Below are 20,306 nucleotides of genomic sequence, written 5' to 3'. Positions count from 1 at the left end.
CAGTTAGAGATTAACAAGTAGTTGAAAGTAACTAAATGCTAACCCATTTTTTGTAAAGCAGAAACAGCCTCCGCCGCCACTCTTCCACCAAACCGGTCGCCCCTTTTGTTGTGTGTGATTTTCTCATCACTGCGATGATAAGATTCCTCCATCTTACCATGGATGGCATTGCTCATTCATTCGTCCCCTTCAACCCTTCAGCCACCTCCAGCTATCCCCCCTCAACCATCCATGCCATTCAAAGCATGCCACGACCCTTGCCTGGCTTCACGTAGTTGTAGATCTTGACACCGTTGGGCAGGGCAGGGCAGTTTCCCACGACGCGGTCCATGGACAGATCCTTGCCTGGCTCCCATCGAAGAGCAATCTTCTCCATAGTCTCCGTGGTGAACTTGTCAGTAGTGGTCGGGTTCGCCATCAGGAATCGCCCAACAGCAGCGTAGAACTGCCCTTCGAGGTTCGCCTCGGGCATGTCCATCTCGGACCAGTCCATGCGAGCTTTGGGGTACTTGCTGAATTCAGTGATCTGGATCTGCTGGAGAATCTCAAAGGCACAAATGAGTCGGTGCTGGCCAGTGATTCGCTCGTCGATCGGGGGCACCGTGAAGTCAGTGGATAGGGATTGGTGCAACTCAGGAGCCTCGATAATCATTCTGGCTTCCTGCTGGGCCAGCTGAAACTCTTCCTTCGCATCGTACGAGTGGTTGATGTACATTGTGACCCATCTAGGCGTCTCTGTCTGCCGGATATGGTCAAGTGATTGTCGAGCTTTGTACAGGGTCCGAATGTCATCAGGGTACTCCGCAATGACCGCACGGCGGCAGGCGCCGTAGAAGTTTCCTCCATTTGCCCCACGTCGATACGAGGTGATCAAGACGTCGAATTCCGAGTTGCCAGGGTCGTTGAACTTGGCAAGGCCAGAGGCACACTCACGACGGGAGTGGCACGGGTCACAAAAGTCAAACGTGTTGAACCCGGCCCGGTTCAGCATATCTTGTGCCTCTCTGCATATTCATCCATGGTTAGCTAACGTAGGCAAATGGTGCTTATAGTAACGACTTACCGTGCGGACGCGGGATCCTTAACGTAGATCAAGAGGCGGTGCCCTTCAGCCTTGAGGTTGGTCATGCTCTCGATAACGATGGCGATCTTTCGGACCACAGCCTCGGCTTGATGGCGGCAAATCATGTAGGACTCCATTAGGCGTGGGGGTAAAGTGCCCACCATGATGTTGAAGGGATCCATGACAAAGTGGCAGTAGCCAGAGGAGAAACCCGGAATGTGAAGGTGTGCAGAGAGTAAGGAAGTAGATTCGTCAGAATAATAATCTCATCAACGCGATGATGAGCGGAAATTCCTTCTCAGAGACCAGAAGGATGATGAAAAGAAGAGAAAGAAGAAGAGTTTGGGTCGGGGGATCGAGGTTTTTTATACCCGACCTGGGGGCCGATTGTCAGTGAATCACAGTCAAGCGGATGTGTAACCGAGACCAGGACCGACAATTCCCATTGAACACGGGGGGAAGAGTTGAGGGAAGTGATGATGAGAGGAAGAGAAAGAAGAAGAGTCTGAGGAGGGATGTCGAGGGCGTTATATACCCGAAGGAGGGCGTTTGACAGTGATTCATAGTCGAATGGATCAGTAAGCAAACCCAGCCATGGCCATCGAGCCTGGCAAACAGCTGATATCAATGGACAAGATTCTGATTGTCCTTGTCCAGATTGGGCATTCATGCCACCATCCGTTTGCCCTACTGGCTGCCGATGAGCCAACGCAATTTTGTATAACCAGAGTAGTAAACAGCGAATTCATCTCCCTGTAGTGTGAAAGACCATAAACTAGAACGTTATGTAACAATCTTTGTCTCACAGGCCCGGAAGCCCAACCAAGAGCGACTTCTCCCAGAGCCAGTGTTGGTCGGAGCTTCTTCCTCTTCTGAGGATTCAGTGGCGTCGTCGGGAGCGTCAGACTCGCCTGAGGGCGTGGGCAGCTGAGGAGTGGGTTGGGGGGCATGTCCAGCAGGCCAAATGTTGCCTGGATCCGAAGATATCTTGGTTCCGGTTGACCTCTCCTGATGTCTTGCGGGGATGTGCCACCTTCGAGATGATGTGGGTGGTAGAACTTCAAACCCACCTGTTGTTCGCTCATTGGCAGACCAAGCTACAGGTTGCCTCCAGGGCCTGACCAAGTGAGCCTACTTACCTTAACCAGATGTTTCCCCTTCTCCCCATTGGCCGCTGAGCGTATCATGGTTTTGTCGCAACCAGCAAACACGATCAGAGCGTCCAACATATTCTTCTCTGTTCCACGAAACGCTTCTGATGGAGAACGCTCACCACGTGCACAAAGCCCCTACACGAACGATCTAGTCGATCGCCCTCTGCGACCAGCTAGGACAAGAGTTGATCGGGGATCATGTTGACAGACGTCTCTCGCAATCCATGAACGGCGTGGCTCTACACAGACTCAATGGCCGAATAAAGCTTTCCTTCCCTTTCGATCTCAGGCTTGTCCCCGTTCAACTGATTGACCATGTCTCGAGGATAATACCTAGGCCTCTGGCCAGTGTCACCTAAAGAGATACACAGCCATAAAACAGTACGAGACGCCGAGGAAAACACGAGACAGGACTCCATATTAGCTTATCCTTCCCTAAGGATAGTTTGGCCACGGACGTTCATCCACCTTGTGGGAGCATCTGGGTCAGGTCCTGCGAACATGAGGCCATTCGCAATTCACGCACCAACCCAATGCATAGGGATTTAATTATGAAAACAAGTACATAAACTACAATCGTATCAAATCTTCGTGCAGATATATTAAAATGCATCAGACGACTCCTGACTGTCCGCAATGACTGAGTGGCTCACCCTGGTATTGAAATTGAATACACCTTGCTCCTTGGGATTCTCCCGAATACCAGAAGATTCTGGATCATGTCCTTGGCCAGACTGTCTTCCTGGTGCAATTTGTTCTTCATTATAGCTGAGGCCCAGTCCATTATGGATTAACTGAACCAGAAGTTCAGAAGATCGTATTTCAGCTGACCATACCGGCCGCTCCAGTGGTGGCTTGCCAGCAAACACAGGCGAGCCAGAGAGTGCCTCGTTACTTGGCTTTTCAGAATCCTGCGACCGTTGCGGTGAGCCTGAGCTCCGACAAGGCGAGTTGGTGCTGGTTCGACCCCTCGAGGTGTTTGGCGTTGGTGTGGTCTCGGCTGACGCAGTGATTGTGCTTCCAGAGAGCGGTGCCGATTCGCGACTTTTTAAGCTAGGACGGCCACCTCTCGAAGATCTTGGCCGTGGTGTTGCGATATATCTCTCATGGCGCCACAGGGTTGTCGTTTCTTCAGAGAATTCATGGTCCGAAGACTGGGCAGTTGAAGCCTCAGCATCAGAAGCCTCGGCGACCGTAGCGTCTTTATCAGGAATTCCAAGGGATGACGTAGCCCATGACTCCCTGTAGTCGGAATCGTTGGGATCGTCGTTTTCAATCGGCGGCTTCCGAGTTACGGGGCTTGTCTGTTCAAGTTCGGTCTCGATGGATGCCTGGGTTGCCTTGGTTTGCGAGTGACGGGTGGCAGGCAGCTCCTGGGTCAGACCGAGAGCCACCAACTTCTCCCTGACAACCCGATCGACTTCATCAGATAGAAACTCCCTCTCCGACGAGCAAATTTGTTGCATAAGCAAACCCAAAAGCAATGGTGTTACCTTTTGATGAGCCGTGTTGTCAAGCTCCATGGTGGCGTGGTCCTCTAGTAGTGCCTGGACTATAGGCAGAACTTTTCGGCGTTGCTCGGTGGTCTTGTGACGACGGAGCATTACCTCGCTCCATGGGCTTTGAGTAGCTTCACGGTCGAAACTTGACCTACAGTGTACATGACCCCATTGCTCAATGTATGAGGATATCAAAGGTTTGAAGGCTCGCACAGCCCAGGTGTGCGTGTTCTCCAAGATGATCTGAAATCTCACAACGTCGGCAATTTTGGTCATGTCGCCGTTCCAAATGGTTCTCATGATCTAAATACTCTATTAGCGCAAGTAGAAAGACTGATAGTTGCACTCACGTAGCCCTTGTCACGCTTTTTAGTCGTCACCTCTTGCGTGTCCCTACGGCTACAAGGCGCATCAAAGTTCTTGGCAAAGTACATGAGCCAGACCGTAACACGGGGCCCGATGGTAGTCACTGCTGGAATCGGTGGGATGTGCCCGTGATCCGGCAGCTCGACGGCGTACTGCGCTGAATCTTGGACCAGTCTGATGGCGCACGCCGCGGCATTGGCGGCCTGGCAACACACAACACGTCCAGATCTTCCCTCTACCTCTTCCTCCTTCTTGTGCTCGACAATGAGCCAAGGATAGCATTTGAGATTTGCCTCCATGGGTGGTTTCTGAAAAATTCGAAAAGGGGTTGGCTGCAGGCCAAACTCATGCAACTTCTTCAAAGTTGACCATGAAAAGGGCTCCATGATGGATGTTTCTTGATGGCGGTTCCATTGCCGAGCTTCGCGATCCACTACCGTCGGAATCCCGATCTGAAACCCAGAGTGGTACATGGGCAGGTAGAATGCCTGATCTGGTTTTGGGCATTTGAGGCTCTCAAAGGACCCAATGCAAGGGGTGCTATTTGTCTTAAATAAGTCCCACAACTCATTGGTTTCTCTTGTATTCGAGTCAGCTACAGTATAGGAGGAGAATGAGTAACCGGGCACACCTTTTCACGCCGTCGTAGTAGTAGTTACATCGAGAGACCCTTGGTATTGCCGTCAGCCCTAGGTGTTTAACTGTAGAGGGATGGTTCGTGTACTTACCGTCGAGAATCGTCTTTGGACACCGAAAGACTATCGCTAAGAGGCTCAAAGAAATGCGTCTCGAAAAAATTCTCCCATTTCTTTTCCAAGTAGCCGCCATTAACTATACTGGTAGCTTTATTGAAAGCATTGCTGGCGGCCTTCAAAGCAGGATCTATGTCTGAGCCGTCGCTTGGGCGCTTGATTTGTCCGTCACTGGAAACAGCATCGAACAACTCTTTGTGACCACGGATTGGGCAGGAAAAGTCCAGCATGCATCTTCGCACGCGCACTACGTGCGGAGGTAGCACTTTGCCGATGAAGTGTATCTCTTCATCATAGAAGATGTTCTTCTGGCCGAGCTCATACCGGTCCCAAGACATGTTGAAAAGGTGATGGAGAGGATGAGGAAAGGAAAATTTGGGAAAAGTGAAGGGCAGCTGACGCAGTCCTTGCCCCCTCTTTTGGTCTTGACTGCCCAGGTTGATGTATGTTGGTTGATCGATGCATCTTACAACCAACTGCATAACATCCGTTTCAGCTGGCGACTAGCAAGGTTGTCGTTGTATGTGATGTGGAGAAGGGTGCGGCGATATGCCCAGATGTGGTGTGATCTCCACTTCCGTATCGGCAAAGATAAAATGACAAGGGCTTGCCTGGGGTTATTGCCATTATCGCTTCCTACAGGACTGAGAACAATTACTCACGAGATGGATCAGGCTCATTTAGTTTCTGCACAGGGAGATTCAGCCATATAGTGCCAGCGTACCAAGAGGAACAGACTCATTAATGTGCGCATTCACACTTAACTGCTTTGTCGCCTTGAAGTAGCTGTTATAGGACCTTCTCGGGCTGTAGCAGCTGTATAATCTGACTCTGAGGACAAGAATAGCGTCTATGAGAGCGCGACCATGTAGAATAGTTTTCGCTTGGGCGAGGGGCAGAATACAGGCCGAGCCTTGGTGGAATATCTCAAAGGAAGAGGCCACATGTCATTTCTGCTCAGCTTTGACGCACTACACAGTTTCCTTGTTCACGAACCAAGACTACTCTCAAGGCATAGTCGGTAGGCAGACATCAATATTGCACATGTAAAGGGCCTCTCTTGTTACCTCAAGAAGTTCAACGGCGTCGATGCGCGTCCTGTCTACCTTGGTATGAAGGGCGAGGTGATAAGGTCCGCTGGGTGTTCACTCCGCCGAAGTCAAGTCATGTAAGAAGCTAACGCAATTTCATTTTCTCCTTGTACTTGTGTAAAAGAACCTCCGCCGCCACCTTCCGCTAAACTAGTCTCTCCTTTTTGTTGTTCATGTACATCCTCATCGCGGATCCAGCATCCACCTTGTCCAGCCTACATATCTAGTTGCCTGTCAACCATGCCCAGAAGCGGCTGCCTGATCCCTGTACCACAGGCGATGCAGCTGGGGCTTCCTGCGGATCAATCACGTCGCTTCGGACCATTGCAACCCCAGAAACACCGTTGGAACCTTCATCTTCATCCTCAACGTTGACCCATTGACGCCGCCGTGGTCATCTCCTTGGTGGGAGTGGGCAATGCTGGTGTCCCTCATAGCACTCCCTGCCTCTGCTGTCGGACTTCTCGTGCTTGCGAGTCGAAGTGAGCGTTGTTCGGCGACAGTACCATACCAGATGGCGTCCAAACTGTCCCTTTCGCCGGGACTGTTGTCCGACTTCATGTTAGTGACGCGCCTCTTCTTGAAAGCTCTGAAGACGAAGAGAGCAGCTTGCCAGTTATTGTGCGTGAAACCCCAGATCTTGGGCGATTGGTCATCCTCTTGGGGAAAGCGCTGGGGAAACGACGTGAGAAGACGGTACAAAACGGCGATGTAGGACAGCATTGGGTCCACTCCATGGTGGGTGATGGTACCCAATTGTTCGACGGGGACAACGCGGCGATCGCGGATCACAACTCCTGGGTTTGCGTTGAGTTCAGCACGGAGGTCGCGATGGTAGGTGCGGGCGAGGGAAATTTGCTTGACCATGGTGGGAAGACGTGGTAGCTTCTGACCATTCGAGAGCCGGAAGAAGTCATACGCAACCCGCGCAACTACAACAAGAATCAGTACCAAACCACGAAATTTGTGCACGAGATCGCTTACCATCTCGGTCGAGCCAAGTGTTGAGCTGATGCGTGTTGTCAAAGCCGACGAGGCCAGCAACCCAATTTGATTCCAAATCACCAGGGTTCAAAAAGGTGACACCAGCAAGTCGACTCTGCACCTTCGCCTCGTGTTTCTGGAGGTAATGGTCCAAATTGATGAGCTGGCTCACCTCTGGACGTCGGAAGCGTACGGACACCTGGAAGAAGCCGCGCTTGCTGCCCTCAGGCCATGGAGTGCCTGCCCTCCACTGTTCCTTCGTGAGGGTAATCATGTTGTTGTTGATGACCGGAATTGGGCGGGCTTGGACAGGGCAAATGTTGCTGCCGTTGTAAATGGGCGACGGCAGATGCCTCAGGGGAGCTTGGGAATCCTGAGCGGCGATGGCTATGACCAGGGGAAGTTCGGGGTCGACATCTTCAACTTTGATTTGACGACTTGGACTCGCGGAACCAACTGCAGAGGATGGCTCAGGTACGTTGGGAGGCATTGTACCGGTGATGTTTGGTTGGAAGGGACAAGATGATAGCAACTGGGTTGAAGATGAAAGTGAGGATGAACGCCGATTAGTTGCGTTTGCCACAATTTGTGAGAGTTGGTCGTCAACTAAAACGTGTGAGCTTCGCTCAGTATGTGAAGAACAAGACTCACCTTGTCCAAACGGAACATCTGAAGTTGACCGACGAAGAAGAAAGATGATAGGTTGATGCAAGGCTGTTGTGAAGTGAACTGAAAAGGGGCAAGGGCAAGGTTGGGTGCCACGTTGACACAGGCAAGGTGAAAAATGAAAGTGCAAAGTGAAAGTGGAAAGTCTTTATCGATGAAAGGTTGTCAAGTCGAAGTAAAAACCCCGAGGGCAAAGAGTTTCGAAGTGCCACCTGCAGTGTGGATAGAGTGGGACTACCTCGAAGGGAGGTGGGGATGAGGGGGAGAAAAAACGAGACGGCTTGGGTCAAACTTGGCTGCTTCTTATACTTGAAAATCAGCGGAATGACGGTGATTCACTGTCACAAAGACTCAACCAAGAACTTGAATTTGATCAACGCCCATCTTTCATCGCCTGATTTCCTCGAAAGTGCTTAGTAAAAGAGTCCAAAGAAAGAAGAATTTATTTGCCATGGTTAATTCTATATCCTTTTACAAGGGAACCACCAGATATTCAAATATAATATTAGATAAACACTAGAAGCAAATACTGGCTTTGGTATATCAATAAAACAGGCCCCAAGGAACACCGCATCACCAGCTAATGAAAGAGGCTCCAGTGAAGATTCCCAGGGGCCTCTTTCATCGGATGGTAGAAGCGACGCACTCCGACTGCTCTTATGCTCGACGTAGCACGTTGAGAATCTCGCGCACACCATTTCTCAAATCTCGACTTCGCTTTACACGTGATTTGAAGTCATGTCTCACTTCTTTTCAATAGCCAATCTCCTCTTCTTCGCTTATCTGTCACATCCACGCCACTGCTCAGCAGCTGCCCGCGCCTGTCTCTGTCACTCGAAGTGGCACGTTGAAGACCTCGCCTCGCTCGTTTCTTGCTAACTTTGTGAGAGTGGCCCTGTTACTTTTGGCAGGGATGGGCCGGATCTGAACAGGGCGGAGGTTGCTGCCATCAGCAATTGGAGCAGGTAGATGCCTCAGAGGATCATCAGAATCCTCGTCAGCGATGGTTATCGCAAGAGAAAGGTTGGGATTGACATCTTTAGATGTCATCAGCCGCTTTGCATCGAACGGGCCTGCTGTTGAGGGTGACTCAGGCCGCTTGGGAGGCATGGTTGCGGCAAGAACTTGTTGTCGGTGACGAGATGATAGAAGGGAGCTGCAGATGAAAGCGGGAGGGGATTCAAGTGTTTGCGTTCGCCACAACGGATGCTGGTTGGTTCTTGACTGATAGCTTGTGAGCACCCACCCATGTGTGGAAACCAACACATACCTTGTGCAAATATAGCGTTTATAGTTGGCCAACCACGAAAAATGACGTTAATGCGAGACTCTTTTAGACATGAGCTGAAAAGGGGCAAGGCAGGGTCATCGAGCTGCCACGTTGAAAGAGACTACAGTGCAAAGTGCAAAGTGAAAAGCCTGAGCGAAAGAGTTTCGCCGTGGCACCTTGACGAGGGGAGGTTGGGAGGGCAAAGTGAAAAGGGCTGAAGGCAGGGTTGAGTGGCGGATGAGGGATTGTTAAGTCAAAGCAAGGAAGTGGAGGCAGGATTCTCAAGGTGGCGCGTTGAGAAATGGAGAGTGGTGGGTTCTCAACATGCTACCCCGGGAACAGTAAGTGACGAGGATGAAGGAAGAAAGAACAGAGACTGTGTGGAATAAAATCAGGGGTTCTTATACTTGAAAATGAACGGCATGTCAGTGATTCACAGTCAACTTGATGATCTGATAAGATCTCACCCAGTTTTACCTCATCTTTCCTTTCATCGACTGATTTGCTATATCCCGATACATATCATCACTTGATCCGCCAGGCCCTAATGGACAGAGTCATAGTGAAAGATTTGAATCAGTTGATAGGAACGATGCAGCGGATAAGTTGATGGTCGGCATCGGGACATCAATTGATAATTTCTATCGACATCTAGGAAATCAATTGATGATCCTCAACGAGATCTGGCAAATCAATTGATGGTCCTCATTCGTAGCTAGCGAATCAATTGATGATCTCTGTCGATGTCTAGTAAATCAATTGACGGTCCTTATTGGGATCTAACAAATCGGTTGATGGTCCTCACTGGGACCTAGTAAATCCATTGATGATCTCTACCGATGTCTAGCGAATCAATTGATGATTTCTATCGATGTCTAGCAAATCAGTTGATAGTCTGCATAGGGTGCCTGGCGAATCAATTAACGGTCCTCATTTAGACCTAGCAAATCAATTGATGGTCTGCATGGGGGGCCTGGCGAATCGGTTGAGGCAAAAGATGCATACTGGTTTCTATTCCGTGTGTTGAGGTTCAACACCGAGTCCTCTGCCCCACGCGGTTGTTACAGTCAAACACCACTGCAGAGGCATTCCTTCGTGAGTCTAGCAACTATGGGGGTGCCTCTTAAGTAGACCTTTAGAGGCACTGACGAGCAACTACTTTGGCAAAGTCACCCATATTTGTTTGTTTATAACCTCGGGGAGCCGCAAGGCGAGGGTTCCATCAGCTGATAAAAGAGGTCCCAGTGAAGGATAGGGTGAGCCCGTTCTATCAGCTGATGAAGGAGTCCCCAATAGAGAGCTCTTCAACCGCAGCAACGCCCTTCTTCACGATCCTCTCAACGTAGCACCTTGAGAACCTTGCACCTACCATTTCTCGAATTTCCAGTTTGCTTTACACGCGACTTGAAGTCATCTCGGTTCTTTAAATACCCACCCTCTCTCCTCCTCTACCCTTAGCTTATCTGCCACATCCACATCACTGCTCGGCAGCTGCAGGTGCCTCTCGAGGTAGCACTCTGAAACTCTCGCCTCGGGCGTTTCTCTTTCTCTTTTACTTCTCACTTTTTTCTCCGGCATCTACTCGGCAGCCACGTGAGTCTTCCTGCTACTCCAGGTGGCACGTTGAGAACCTTGCCCCTCGCGTTTCATTTCCCTTTCTATGCCTCTCCTCCATTTCGTTACCTCTTCTCGGCCTCGACAACTCTCTTCAGCATCTCCCTGCACACACATCCTCCCGCCTCTCAAAGTACCGCGTTGGAGATCTGGCATCTTACGTTTCTATTTGACCTGCCGGCTCCCTACGGCCTCCTCTCCTCTGCTCAATATCAACACGCATCTCTTCGGCTTCTTCACATCTCTCTTCGGTATCAACACACACCTCTTCCCACTTCTTGACGTGGCACCTCGAGAACCCTGCCCTACCTCCTTGTTCCCGTGACTCCAAGTAGCACGATCCGACCACGATACGTCACACAGCGCCAGCACCAGACTTGAGTACTCGCCTCTTTCGACACCTACCAACCACAGCCATGATGGAGAACACTCAGGCCATCGCCGAGACGGCCGCGCCCGCCCAGAATCACGCCGAGAGCGATAATGGGATTGTTGAAAGCAACGACTTTGAAATCCTTGCCAGAGACTGGTTCGAGTGGCGATTCGAGCCAGATGAAGACGCAAGGGATGGTGTCAAGGAACGGAGCCGTCAAGACGCTCTCAAAGCTCTCAGCATGGAGTTCTGGATGTCTCGCCCCGACAGACACCCTGATGATGTGCTTGACAACCACGACGTCTTGGATGTCAATGATGGCCATCCTCGGTACGACCTGTACAAGCAGATTCAGACGCTCATCCATGCCCATTACGACGAGATCTACGACAAGATCGAGGCCGGGATCCTGGACGACGCTTCGACCGAGGGCTCCCACGACGTAGAGAGGGACTGGGCTGGGACGGAGACTTCATTGATCCGGAAGACGGAGAGCCAGCTGAGAGATGCTATTGCAGCCCGTCGCTGCGCTGGCGGCTACAAGAACTTTGATGGTCGCGACATGCACTGGAAGGAGTGTTTGCCCAGCCAAGTGGAGATCATGCTGTCTCGATTCGTCGATCCCTACGGCGCAATGCACGACATGATCGCTGGCATGGTTTCTTACTTAGAGGTTGGGTGGATGGGCTGTATCAACTGACCAGATCGCGAAATCAATCTAACCACCAACAGCTCCCACGGTACCGGCATCTACCAAGCACGCGAGGCTTTGGATAAGATAACGTCGACTCTGATTCAACCTTTGACGGCGATGGCATGCACCAACGCGGCTGCCAAGGGATACATCTCCAGTGGCGGTGCCACACGCGAGAACTGTCCATCTTGACTCGACTTCGGCAGGATTTTGGCGGGCAATGGGGCAATTGAGCATCGGACTGCATATGGGGAGGGATGAATTGGGGCCAGGTGGCAGGACACAAGGTTCCATCGGATATGATGATGAATATGTGATTTTGGACTTTGCTTTATGGACTACATGTTGGCATATATGCCTCAACAGGCTGCAGGGTGTTATCCATTTTTGATGTTAATACTACACCAGCAGTCTCGGCAGTGGAGCATCAGATGGCACGCGGGAACGGATGGATTGGCGTTGGGGGGATGGACCAAGGGCTTACGGGTGTAACGAGGGATTTCCGATTTGGAATTTGCTTTCATGTACCTTTGGTCACTGCGGCAGGCCCATGAAACCCAATACTTGACTTGACACACATGACTTGCACTGTTGCCGCGTACATGACCATTGTCACCACGGATGTTAACATGGAATCATGACGGAGCCTCTTGGACGCCAAGACAGACGCATCCCCACTTCCTTCGTATGAAGAAAGCCCTTCATCATAGCTCTAACATGAGTGTCAGGCTTGTCCCTGACAAGTCCCCTGCGCCACCACCCACGGCCAAGTTCTTACCACAACATGAAGCGCATCTCCCACAAGATGCTAACGCCGCCCAACCTCATGCAAGTATGTTATTAGGATCTCATGAATTGTTTCTCTACGCTCTAACCTTTGCTCACGGGCTTCAGCTTCGAGACGGTGCAATCGGGTGGCTTGAGGCACCGCGAACGCAGATGGCCTATCGACGGCTTTATGAACATTATAGTCACCTTATCCACTCTGACATCGATTAGGAAGCCCGAGGATATAGTGCTATCTACCGCGTGAGAGGTCTCTCCTGTTACCTAAAGAATTTTAACCGCGCTAAGGCACTTCACGCCTATCATCTCACAAAGACTCCTCGCGTAATCCAGATACTTGCCTCCTTTGATTCTTTAACTGATACTTGCAAGGAGTATGATACCTACCTCGGCCAACAAGTAGATAAAAACACGACCCTATCTACTCGTGTAGACGAAGTTCAACCCACACACGCGAGATACGACGAAAGAATCCCACAATTGAACCCAGGTCGTTCCCCAGCTCCCGCTGCAGCGGCCGATCGGGCAGAGCATACAATGCCACCACTAAAGCGAGAACCGCCGCGAAGCCGACCACCGATCAAGAGGTTGCGGAAGTACATGACGGCAAGAGAGATGTGGCTTAGGATTAAGGGTAGAGAATACTGAATAGCTGTACATGTTTACGGCAGGGTGATACATATTGGTCTTGGAGTTATGAGGTTCTTTTTGTGCGATTTGCCCCTCTGTTGAAATGTTATGTTCAACCGTCACTCAGTTCGTCATGTGTGAGCTCCTTCCAGCCAAGTCTTTTGCTGAAGACACGTGATAATGGACAGTGACGATTAATTACTCCAGCTATTCAGTCAGTTGGCTGTTCACTGGATGTGAGCACGATGGTGAGATCGTTCTGCGAGGTTATTAGCAAGGTATGAATCACTGGTGGTCGTGGTTGTTACCTGTTGACTTTTCAAGCCAAGGGCAGCCGTGCATCCGAGGAGGCCACTCCTTGCCAGTGAATGTGGCGCGTAGACGACGATGTTGAAGTCGTGGAACAGTTCCGCGCCCCATAGGAGGTCTGAGCCAGAGAGTTGACGGAGTGATGATCATCGAGGGGCTAAACTGAACGTCCTCGCCGGCCGTCTTCCTTTGTTGGAGGCGCCGTGTTGGGCACCTGAGTGTGAGGAATGATGGTGTTGAACCTGGCTCCCTGAGTTGGTCTGGCTGGATCTCGCACCCGCTGATCAGGCGAGCATGATCTACTGGGCGTGTACAGAGTCACCCGTCGTGATCTACACAGTTGATCTCCTCATTCTATACATCAAGGTCCCTCAACGGGGGTCTCACTTAGGTAAGAGTTATGGTATCTTTGAATAAGTATCTGAAGAGAGTTTAAGTACCTCAGTGACATGATCATGAAAAATTAGACTACAGTTACCTACTCCTATTAAGATTTTCCACCTTATTTCTGTTAACCTCTTCGTCCCGTGTGGTTATACTATCCAAAGAGATCAACAATGCTGCCTAATACGTATCAAGATCTACGCTACGGCAGGCTGAGCCTCAATCGGCGTATCAACGCTCGGTGGCTTGCAGTCAGGCTCTATTGCATTGTATCGGGCATCAATGCATGTTCAATACACATAAGCCTAGGTATGCCCTGTATTTCCCTTGTCTCGAGTTGGAATCTCCACATCCTTCAATGAGTCCGACATATCTGCCGAGATGGACACCACCATCACACTGGGCCAGGCGTTTCTTTCCAGGGGGCTTTGGAGCTGGTTTGGCCTGGCCAATGACGTGCTGACTTTCTTACAGAAGGCATCTACATCACCTCTCTAAGCACGGATGGTTCTTATCTGCCAGCACCGGGATTTCGCTATCAATGAAGAAGGCATCAACGCCGCTATCGCTTTTCTGTATCAAGATGAGATCCTTGAGTGGGATTTGGAAAGCTACTGGCCAGCAGAACCTCGAGAAGGAGTGGCTGGAGCTTCGGTTTCTGCATGTTTCCTCCCCTTGGGCTTTCTACTATCGCTGCGAAGCCCATTCCATTGACCGTTTCACCGCGCCAGGTTATCCTCAGACACCGCCTCCGTCGCGCCAACGATCCGTTTAACCACTCAGTTCTTCGAAACCTATCCCGCAAGCTCGCTGGTTGGCACTCCTTTTCGACCTACAAATACCGTGTCATTCCTGAGTGGCGACGGTCATCCATGTCGGCATGTGACCGCATATTTGGGAGTTGCCTGATTCTCATGCAGCTACAAGACTTTTATGACAATTTCAAGTTGGCGTCGGATCTGAACAATGACGAGAAGCTGAACTGGGTGTATGTGTGGATCCAACATCACGAGTGTTGCATCCCCCGAACGCGGCTCTAACCTCGATAGTGAACAAACCCTGTGGCTCGCAGAGTGCTTTCTTCAACAGTTCGGCGAGCTCGTGCCTTTCCTCACTGACGAGTTTATCGAAGCGATCTTAGATGTCGGGCCAACTAATCCGAAATTAAGAATGGCCTTGTCATTGATGCGACGGCTGATCGAGGCTTATTCGGTCAAGTCGGACGGTGCCATACGGGTAAGTCGACATTCTATTCCCAATTAGATGGCGCAGGGGGTTCTATCAATGATTTCATAGGATGCCCAGAGCGAATTATTGAGGGTACCCACCGAGACATTTGTTGAGCTACTGGTATATACCGTTACGCCCTTATACCGATACGGTCGTCAGCTGAAAGATGCAACCGATGCTTTGGGTATGTGGACCACCCGACAGAAAGAAGTTGATCTAAATCCTTGTAGGAAACGAGTGCTGTGAGTTGGACATGGAATATCTAGCAAACACCCTGTACAAGGTCATGGGAAGCAACGTGCCATTTTGTGGAGCTGCCGGCATGCTCTGCCGCCGGGTAGGTGACGAGCGAGACTTCCAGAGGCAAGTAACCGTGGGAATGGTCATCGGTTCTGGTCTGGCAACATTGGCCTTCTGGCCCATTGGTGTTGCTGGCCTGATCCTCTCCGGGATTCCGGGGATTGGATGGTACAGGAAAGCCCAGGAATATACAAACGTTGAAGAGAGTAAGTTAGATATCTAGCCCTCGAGGTCACGGGTCTCGCTAAGATACTCTAGTGGGCAAGTTCGGCCAGGAGGTCGACCTCCTCGGCTCATGCTGCAAAACCTACATGCTCCTCGTCGTGACAAGAGCTGGGAGTTTCTTTGATCGGGGAACGCCACAGTACGAGTCGTATGAGCGACTGTTGCGCGAAATCTATGGCGTCGATGTGAGCAGTGAGGACTTTCGGATCAATGACCTCCTGAAGAGCAAGGGGCTCGAGATCTTCCAGAAAGTTGATGCCACGAGGCTGATGGTACACAAGCATGGGAAAGACTATGGTGTGAAGACTTCAATGGAGGAGTAGTGATGAGTAGGGTGCCATTATTTGGGCTGCAGTAACTGTTTGGGTTCTTGGAAATTGTGCGGTTGAAATCACAGGTTCGCTACTTCGTATGTATTGGTATCTTTTCTGAAACTTGGTTATCATAAGACGCTCCATAACCAAGGGCAAGTTGTTTAGTAACTGTCTTGTTTCTAGCTCTTAGGATATGTGGAACTACGTGACTCTAGTAGACCGAGCCCTTGAAGCTGATCTTGACGATCCTTACACGTTGAAAGCACCCTTCTGCTTGTTCTGCTTGCCTGAGAGCCAATCTTAGGCCCATCTTGTTCTCGATGCTTGCCCTTACAAGCTACTTCAACAATCTTTGGTATCAAAGGGGGCAGTGTCATTATCATCAACCACGTCAAAGAACTCGCTTATCAAGCTGGAGGTGGAAATGTGATTCGTATATCTGCTCTGAAGAGGTGAGTTTACACCGTCATCGGCGGGTAAAACACCGAAATGGTTTCTCTTTCCGGCAAGGAAGTTGCCAGTAGTCTGAGAAGGCGAGCGTGAATAGGGTCCTTTTATCTCGTTCTTGTCCTGTCATGAACCACCAAAGTTCACACTTTTCCTCATCCAGATCAAAGAGAGATTTAACCAGGTTGTTAAATCACCTTGATCACTTCTATATTCCATTCTAGTGGTATTTATAAAACCACGATGGCTTCTCATGCCCCATTAAACGCTATTATGCTTTCAGACTTGAATCATGTGGACAGGTCAAACCTGTGGCAGAAGTTCCCAAGCTTGGGCGTACCTCGAGGTGATTATTGGACACAGTTCCCTCCTCAAAGTCAGAGAATGTGTTGAACGAACAAATCTCTCAACTTGGAAGCTTCGGGATAAAATTTTATGGCACAAAAAAACTATAAACCAGTTGTTGAAAGCCTCATCAAGGCAGCCACGTGAGGTTAGATGATGCAAAGACAAACCTTACATGCAAGATGCCAGCTGTTCTGTTCCCAAGAAAGGATAAATACCCTAACCCCCTCTTGTTCCTTTCATTGGCAAAAATCTTTTTGACATGACTTCGCAAGCTTCGTCATTGAATCATCACTGGCGTCAACAAGTTCGCTTCACGACGATAGACCAACCCCTCAGACAAACACCCCTTCCTCCCTTTCCACAGGCTACCTACAACCCACAAAGCGATTTCACAGTCAGTCCTCGGCATCTGCAGAAATCGGTTGATCCATCTCTGCTACTTTCAGAAATTCACGCTTCTTGCGCAGAACAACAGACCAGTGGGGCAATTCTTGTATCAGGTGTGCCATAATCCTGCTTTCACACTTTGAGAGAAAATGGAAAGGTCTCACGGGTTTACACGAAACACGGTGAACATAGGCACCAATTTATCTTCCCGAGGGTTTGCTGGGCCATCAAAGACCCCCAAGCAAGCAATGATGGACGAGATGACAAAACTCATCCGTCAGAACCGTGTGCCTGAAATGGCATGGCTGCTTCTACAAACCTGCCCTGGAGGTTGGGACTGCGGTTGGGGTCCACTGGTGCGCGGCACACTTGCTCGTGCAGTAAGAAGGGAGCTGCCAGCAGAGGAGCTCAACAGGGTGGCTGCCACCATTCGCTTCCGGTGGGAGCTGGCACAATACGCTGATCACCTCGTCAAGACTTTTGGTCTCCCGGTCCCAGACGGAGAAATCTGCATCCTTTGGGATTTTGGAAAATGGCGTTCGCAGTTGGCAAGTGGACAGCACAGGCATCACAGCTCTGTTTGGGACATGGTGGTGCAAGGGGGGATAAAACCAAACTTGTTAGATCATTATGGATATCCATTTGACAGGTTCCTCCACTATATGGTGGCTGCGGTTACCTTGACGAATCTTCCAGAGGATCTGACCAGAGCTTTGGCTACCAGATTGGTCGAATACACGGCTGGGGAGCAGGGATTCCTACAACAACGAGCCCTAGCGAGACCTGCGACTTGAAAATGTGCCAGAAACTGGTTCAAAGAAATTAGAAGGAAGACAAGACCCTTGAGGTAGACCTATTTCTAGGCACAGAAACAAATCAAAGCATTTCTTTCTTATCTTTCTGGACGTCTCAAGGAGATGACTCTCAGCTCCCGTCTGCTCGTAGAGATAGTTGACCCTTCCATTGACGGGCCAAGAAGGACTTGGCCAGTTTCTCCACATCCCGGGTCCTCAAGATCACGACAATGTTCAGCTCAAGTGTCAACTAACGATTCCTATTTCGGATCCGTGCAGCTCTTAGGATGTGTAAACATGGGTTTGATGACACGGCCCCCAAACATTGTCCCCTGAGTCAAGAGATTCGCAGCCAGCTTCAGAAACGCTGGTGAGAGCATCCACATGGAGAACCTTGTCTGTCTGTTCCCGTAAATCTCTTTCATCTCGTTCGAAGCCGTCTTACTCTCCTCATTGGTCAGATGATCCAGGAAGCTGACATGAAAGATACCACCCGTGTGTCTTCTTTTTCTCCCATTCTGTTGACCTCACCTTTAGGCCATTGTTAACCTGACACGGCCAGAAGCTCTATTCATCGCTTGAGAACCATCCAGGCGTTTGGCCAGCTACTTATGATACTCCCACTTTCTAGGTTTAGGATATGTCGGATAATAATTATGAGAAACTATAGGATTAGGTACCATATGTGATAGGGCTCAGACAAGAGCTCTCCCGGCTCCTTCAGAAACAAGCCCCTTGATCTTGGACCGTATGTGGAACGTGTCTAGAGGGCCTTTCATGTGCATGAAAGCCCAATTGACATAATGGGTAGATCCCATGGGACAAAGAGTGTTCTTGGCATCGGTGATATCAATGAACAAGTTGGGATATTCCAGCATGACGGTATGGCTGCAAACATCTTCAAGGTCTGTCCAACAGGCGTATATCGAACGAAGTGACCAATACGTCGAGACGGTTGTGGGGGTCCTTAAAGCGTAGAATACCATAAATGCAATCGAAAGCTGTGATGGTTTCGCAAAGATTGACGACGTTGACGTTGGACAAGTCTCCGGGAACGTTTTGCAAGGTTCTGAAAGCTGTTAGTCATGCCCAACTGCTGGTTTGGAGTAACCTACGTCAAGGTCAAATCGAGCAAATACCACGAGAAGCTGGTTTTGTTCCTGGACCGGTGTAGCTTTGCTACAGCCAACTTGAGCCTGTAAGGAATCATGTCCGCCATGTAATCCAGTGTAGCCGTAAATGGTTCGGACAGGGCAAAGTTAGTACGGGCAGCTATCTTGCCATCCGTACAGTGGAGAGTGGCTGGTTGATAGCGGGTGGTTTAGAGGGTTGCCTCCGTATTGCCTTTTATGTACCAGAAGGCGAGGTCGGGTCTCGAACGTTGAAGGGGCCGCTAGATGGTAACGGCTCGGAAGGTAAAAGGCTTTGAGCTGTGTTGCCAAGAAGGCCAAATTTGTTTGCAGGGAGAGCAGGGTTTTCATCGCACACAGGCGCCGTCCGAATATGTTTCCATGATGGGATCACGTTTCTTGGAGTTGCCGAGCCATTCTGGCCCTCGCAGGTAGCGGCGCGGCGGGCGCACTTGGGGCGAGCTGAAGCCGGGGTTGTCTGGTTCGGAGTCGGAGCCTGGGTGACAAGAGCCAGTGTTGGTTTGCTAGGAGTAGGAAGGGCACAAGAGGTGACTTGCTCCTTGTTGGCTCTGGGCGCGATCTGACGAGCCTCGTTAGCAACATAAGGGACTGTCGCGTTTGGAGACGAGTCTCTCGATCTGTTGTCGCCGAGCCTCCATGTTGCGCTGCGACCATGTACTTTAATGGCCTGTTTGTTATGCTTGACTGACGCCCATTCCTGTTTGCAACGTTAGCCAACACTGGCCTCATTCATCTGGCGTATGGATTGGCCCTCAAAGTCTTACTTCCATCGTTCTACATTAGCCAACGCCTTCCCATGTCGCCCAAGGTTCTGTCCATCTCCCCCACCTTCGTTACGGTCGGGTCGTGATGCGATGCGAGGCTGACGGCCATGACTGTAACCTCTTTGGCAGTGAAAGCCGTCCGCGTAGCTGCGTTTAACGGCGGTGCTTTCAGGGTGGTTATTGCCGAGTTCTCGACTGTCGGTTGAGATCATGCAGCCATGCCTGATGTATGGGAGTGTCGACCACGGTGCCATGATTGCCCCGTGGGAATTGGTAGATCGAAAGACCATCAGACCGAGCTCGTCGTATAGATCCTCTGTCCCTTGCTCCTCGCAGTCATCGATGTTTCCATGTCCACCAGTTTAGAGAGTAGAAGCCGCACCCTTCAACGGCTCTTTGTCTTCGAATCAGGCCTGCGTCCCCAGGCTTCTCTTTGTTGAGTTGGGTGGCGTATTTACCTTCGCGACTGGCGGCGAATTCTTCGTAACCGGGATTAACAAAGGCGGCGCTTCTAGATGTTCCCAGCTTCGATTTCGGCGTGGCTGTGAAATGGGTTCTAAAGCTGAATGTATACAGCCGTAGTGTAATGGGGGTGGTCGGCTTTGAAGGTGCGGTGCTGTAGGGTATTCGTCAGGCGAGTCGCCAGGTTGTCTGAGCCATGCGGACAGCTTTTGAACGGCGACTACTGAATGCGAGGCTACAAGGAAACTA

At 50.5% G+C, this 20,306-nt stretch overlaps 3 protein-coding genes across 3 annotated transcripts; 1 reads left to right on the top strand and 2 right to left on the bottom strand.

Moving 5' to 3' along the window:
* Positions 1-238: 238 nt before the first annotated feature.
* Positions 239-1,245, bottom strand: NCS57_00904300 (uncharacterized protein; the record flags this gene model as incomplete). The annotated part of the gene is made up of 2 exons (XM_053058832.1): positions 239-1,004; positions 1,064-1,245. 2 exons carry the CDS (start codon positions 1,243-1,245, stop codon positions 239-241), a joined length of 948 nt encoding a protein of 315 aa, XP_052912663.1.
* Positions 1,246-2,819: 1,574 nt separating this feature from the next.
* On the bottom strand, positions 2,820-5,172 carry NCS57_00904200 (uncharacterized protein; the record flags this gene model as incomplete). The annotated part of the gene is made up of 4 exons (XM_053058831.1): positions 2,820-4,019; positions 4,067-4,661; positions 4,714-4,752; positions 4,811-5,172. The coding sequence occupies 4 exons, from the start codon at positions 5,170-5,172 to the stop codon at positions 2,820-2,822; spliced, it is 2,196 nt and encodes a 731-aa protein (XP_052912662.1).
* A 9,125-nt stretch (positions 5,173-14,297) lies between these two features.
* Positions 14,298-15,713, top strand: NCS57_00904100 (uncharacterized protein; the record flags this gene model as incomplete). The annotated part of the gene is made up of 5 exons (XM_053058830.1): positions 14,298-14,623; positions 14,685-14,871; positions 14,932-15,049; positions 15,096-15,371; positions 15,424-15,713. 5 exons carry the CDS (start codon positions 14,298-14,300, stop codon positions 15,711-15,713), a joined length of 1,197 nt encoding a protein of 398 aa, XP_052912661.1.
* Between the last annotated feature and the right edge of the window lie 4,593 nt (positions 15,714-20,306).

This window comes from Fusarium keratoplasticum, chromosome 6, assembly GCF_025433545.1.
Source record: "Fusarium keratoplasticum isolate Fu6.1 chromosome 6, whole genome shotgun sequence".
Classification (NCBI taxonomy): Eukaryota; Fungi; Ascomycota; class Sordariomycetes; order Hypocreales; family Nectriaceae; genus Fusarium; species Fusarium keratoplasticum.
Note: the sequence above shows the minus strand (reverse complement) of the source record. Positions and strands in the feature narration are given on the sequence as shown.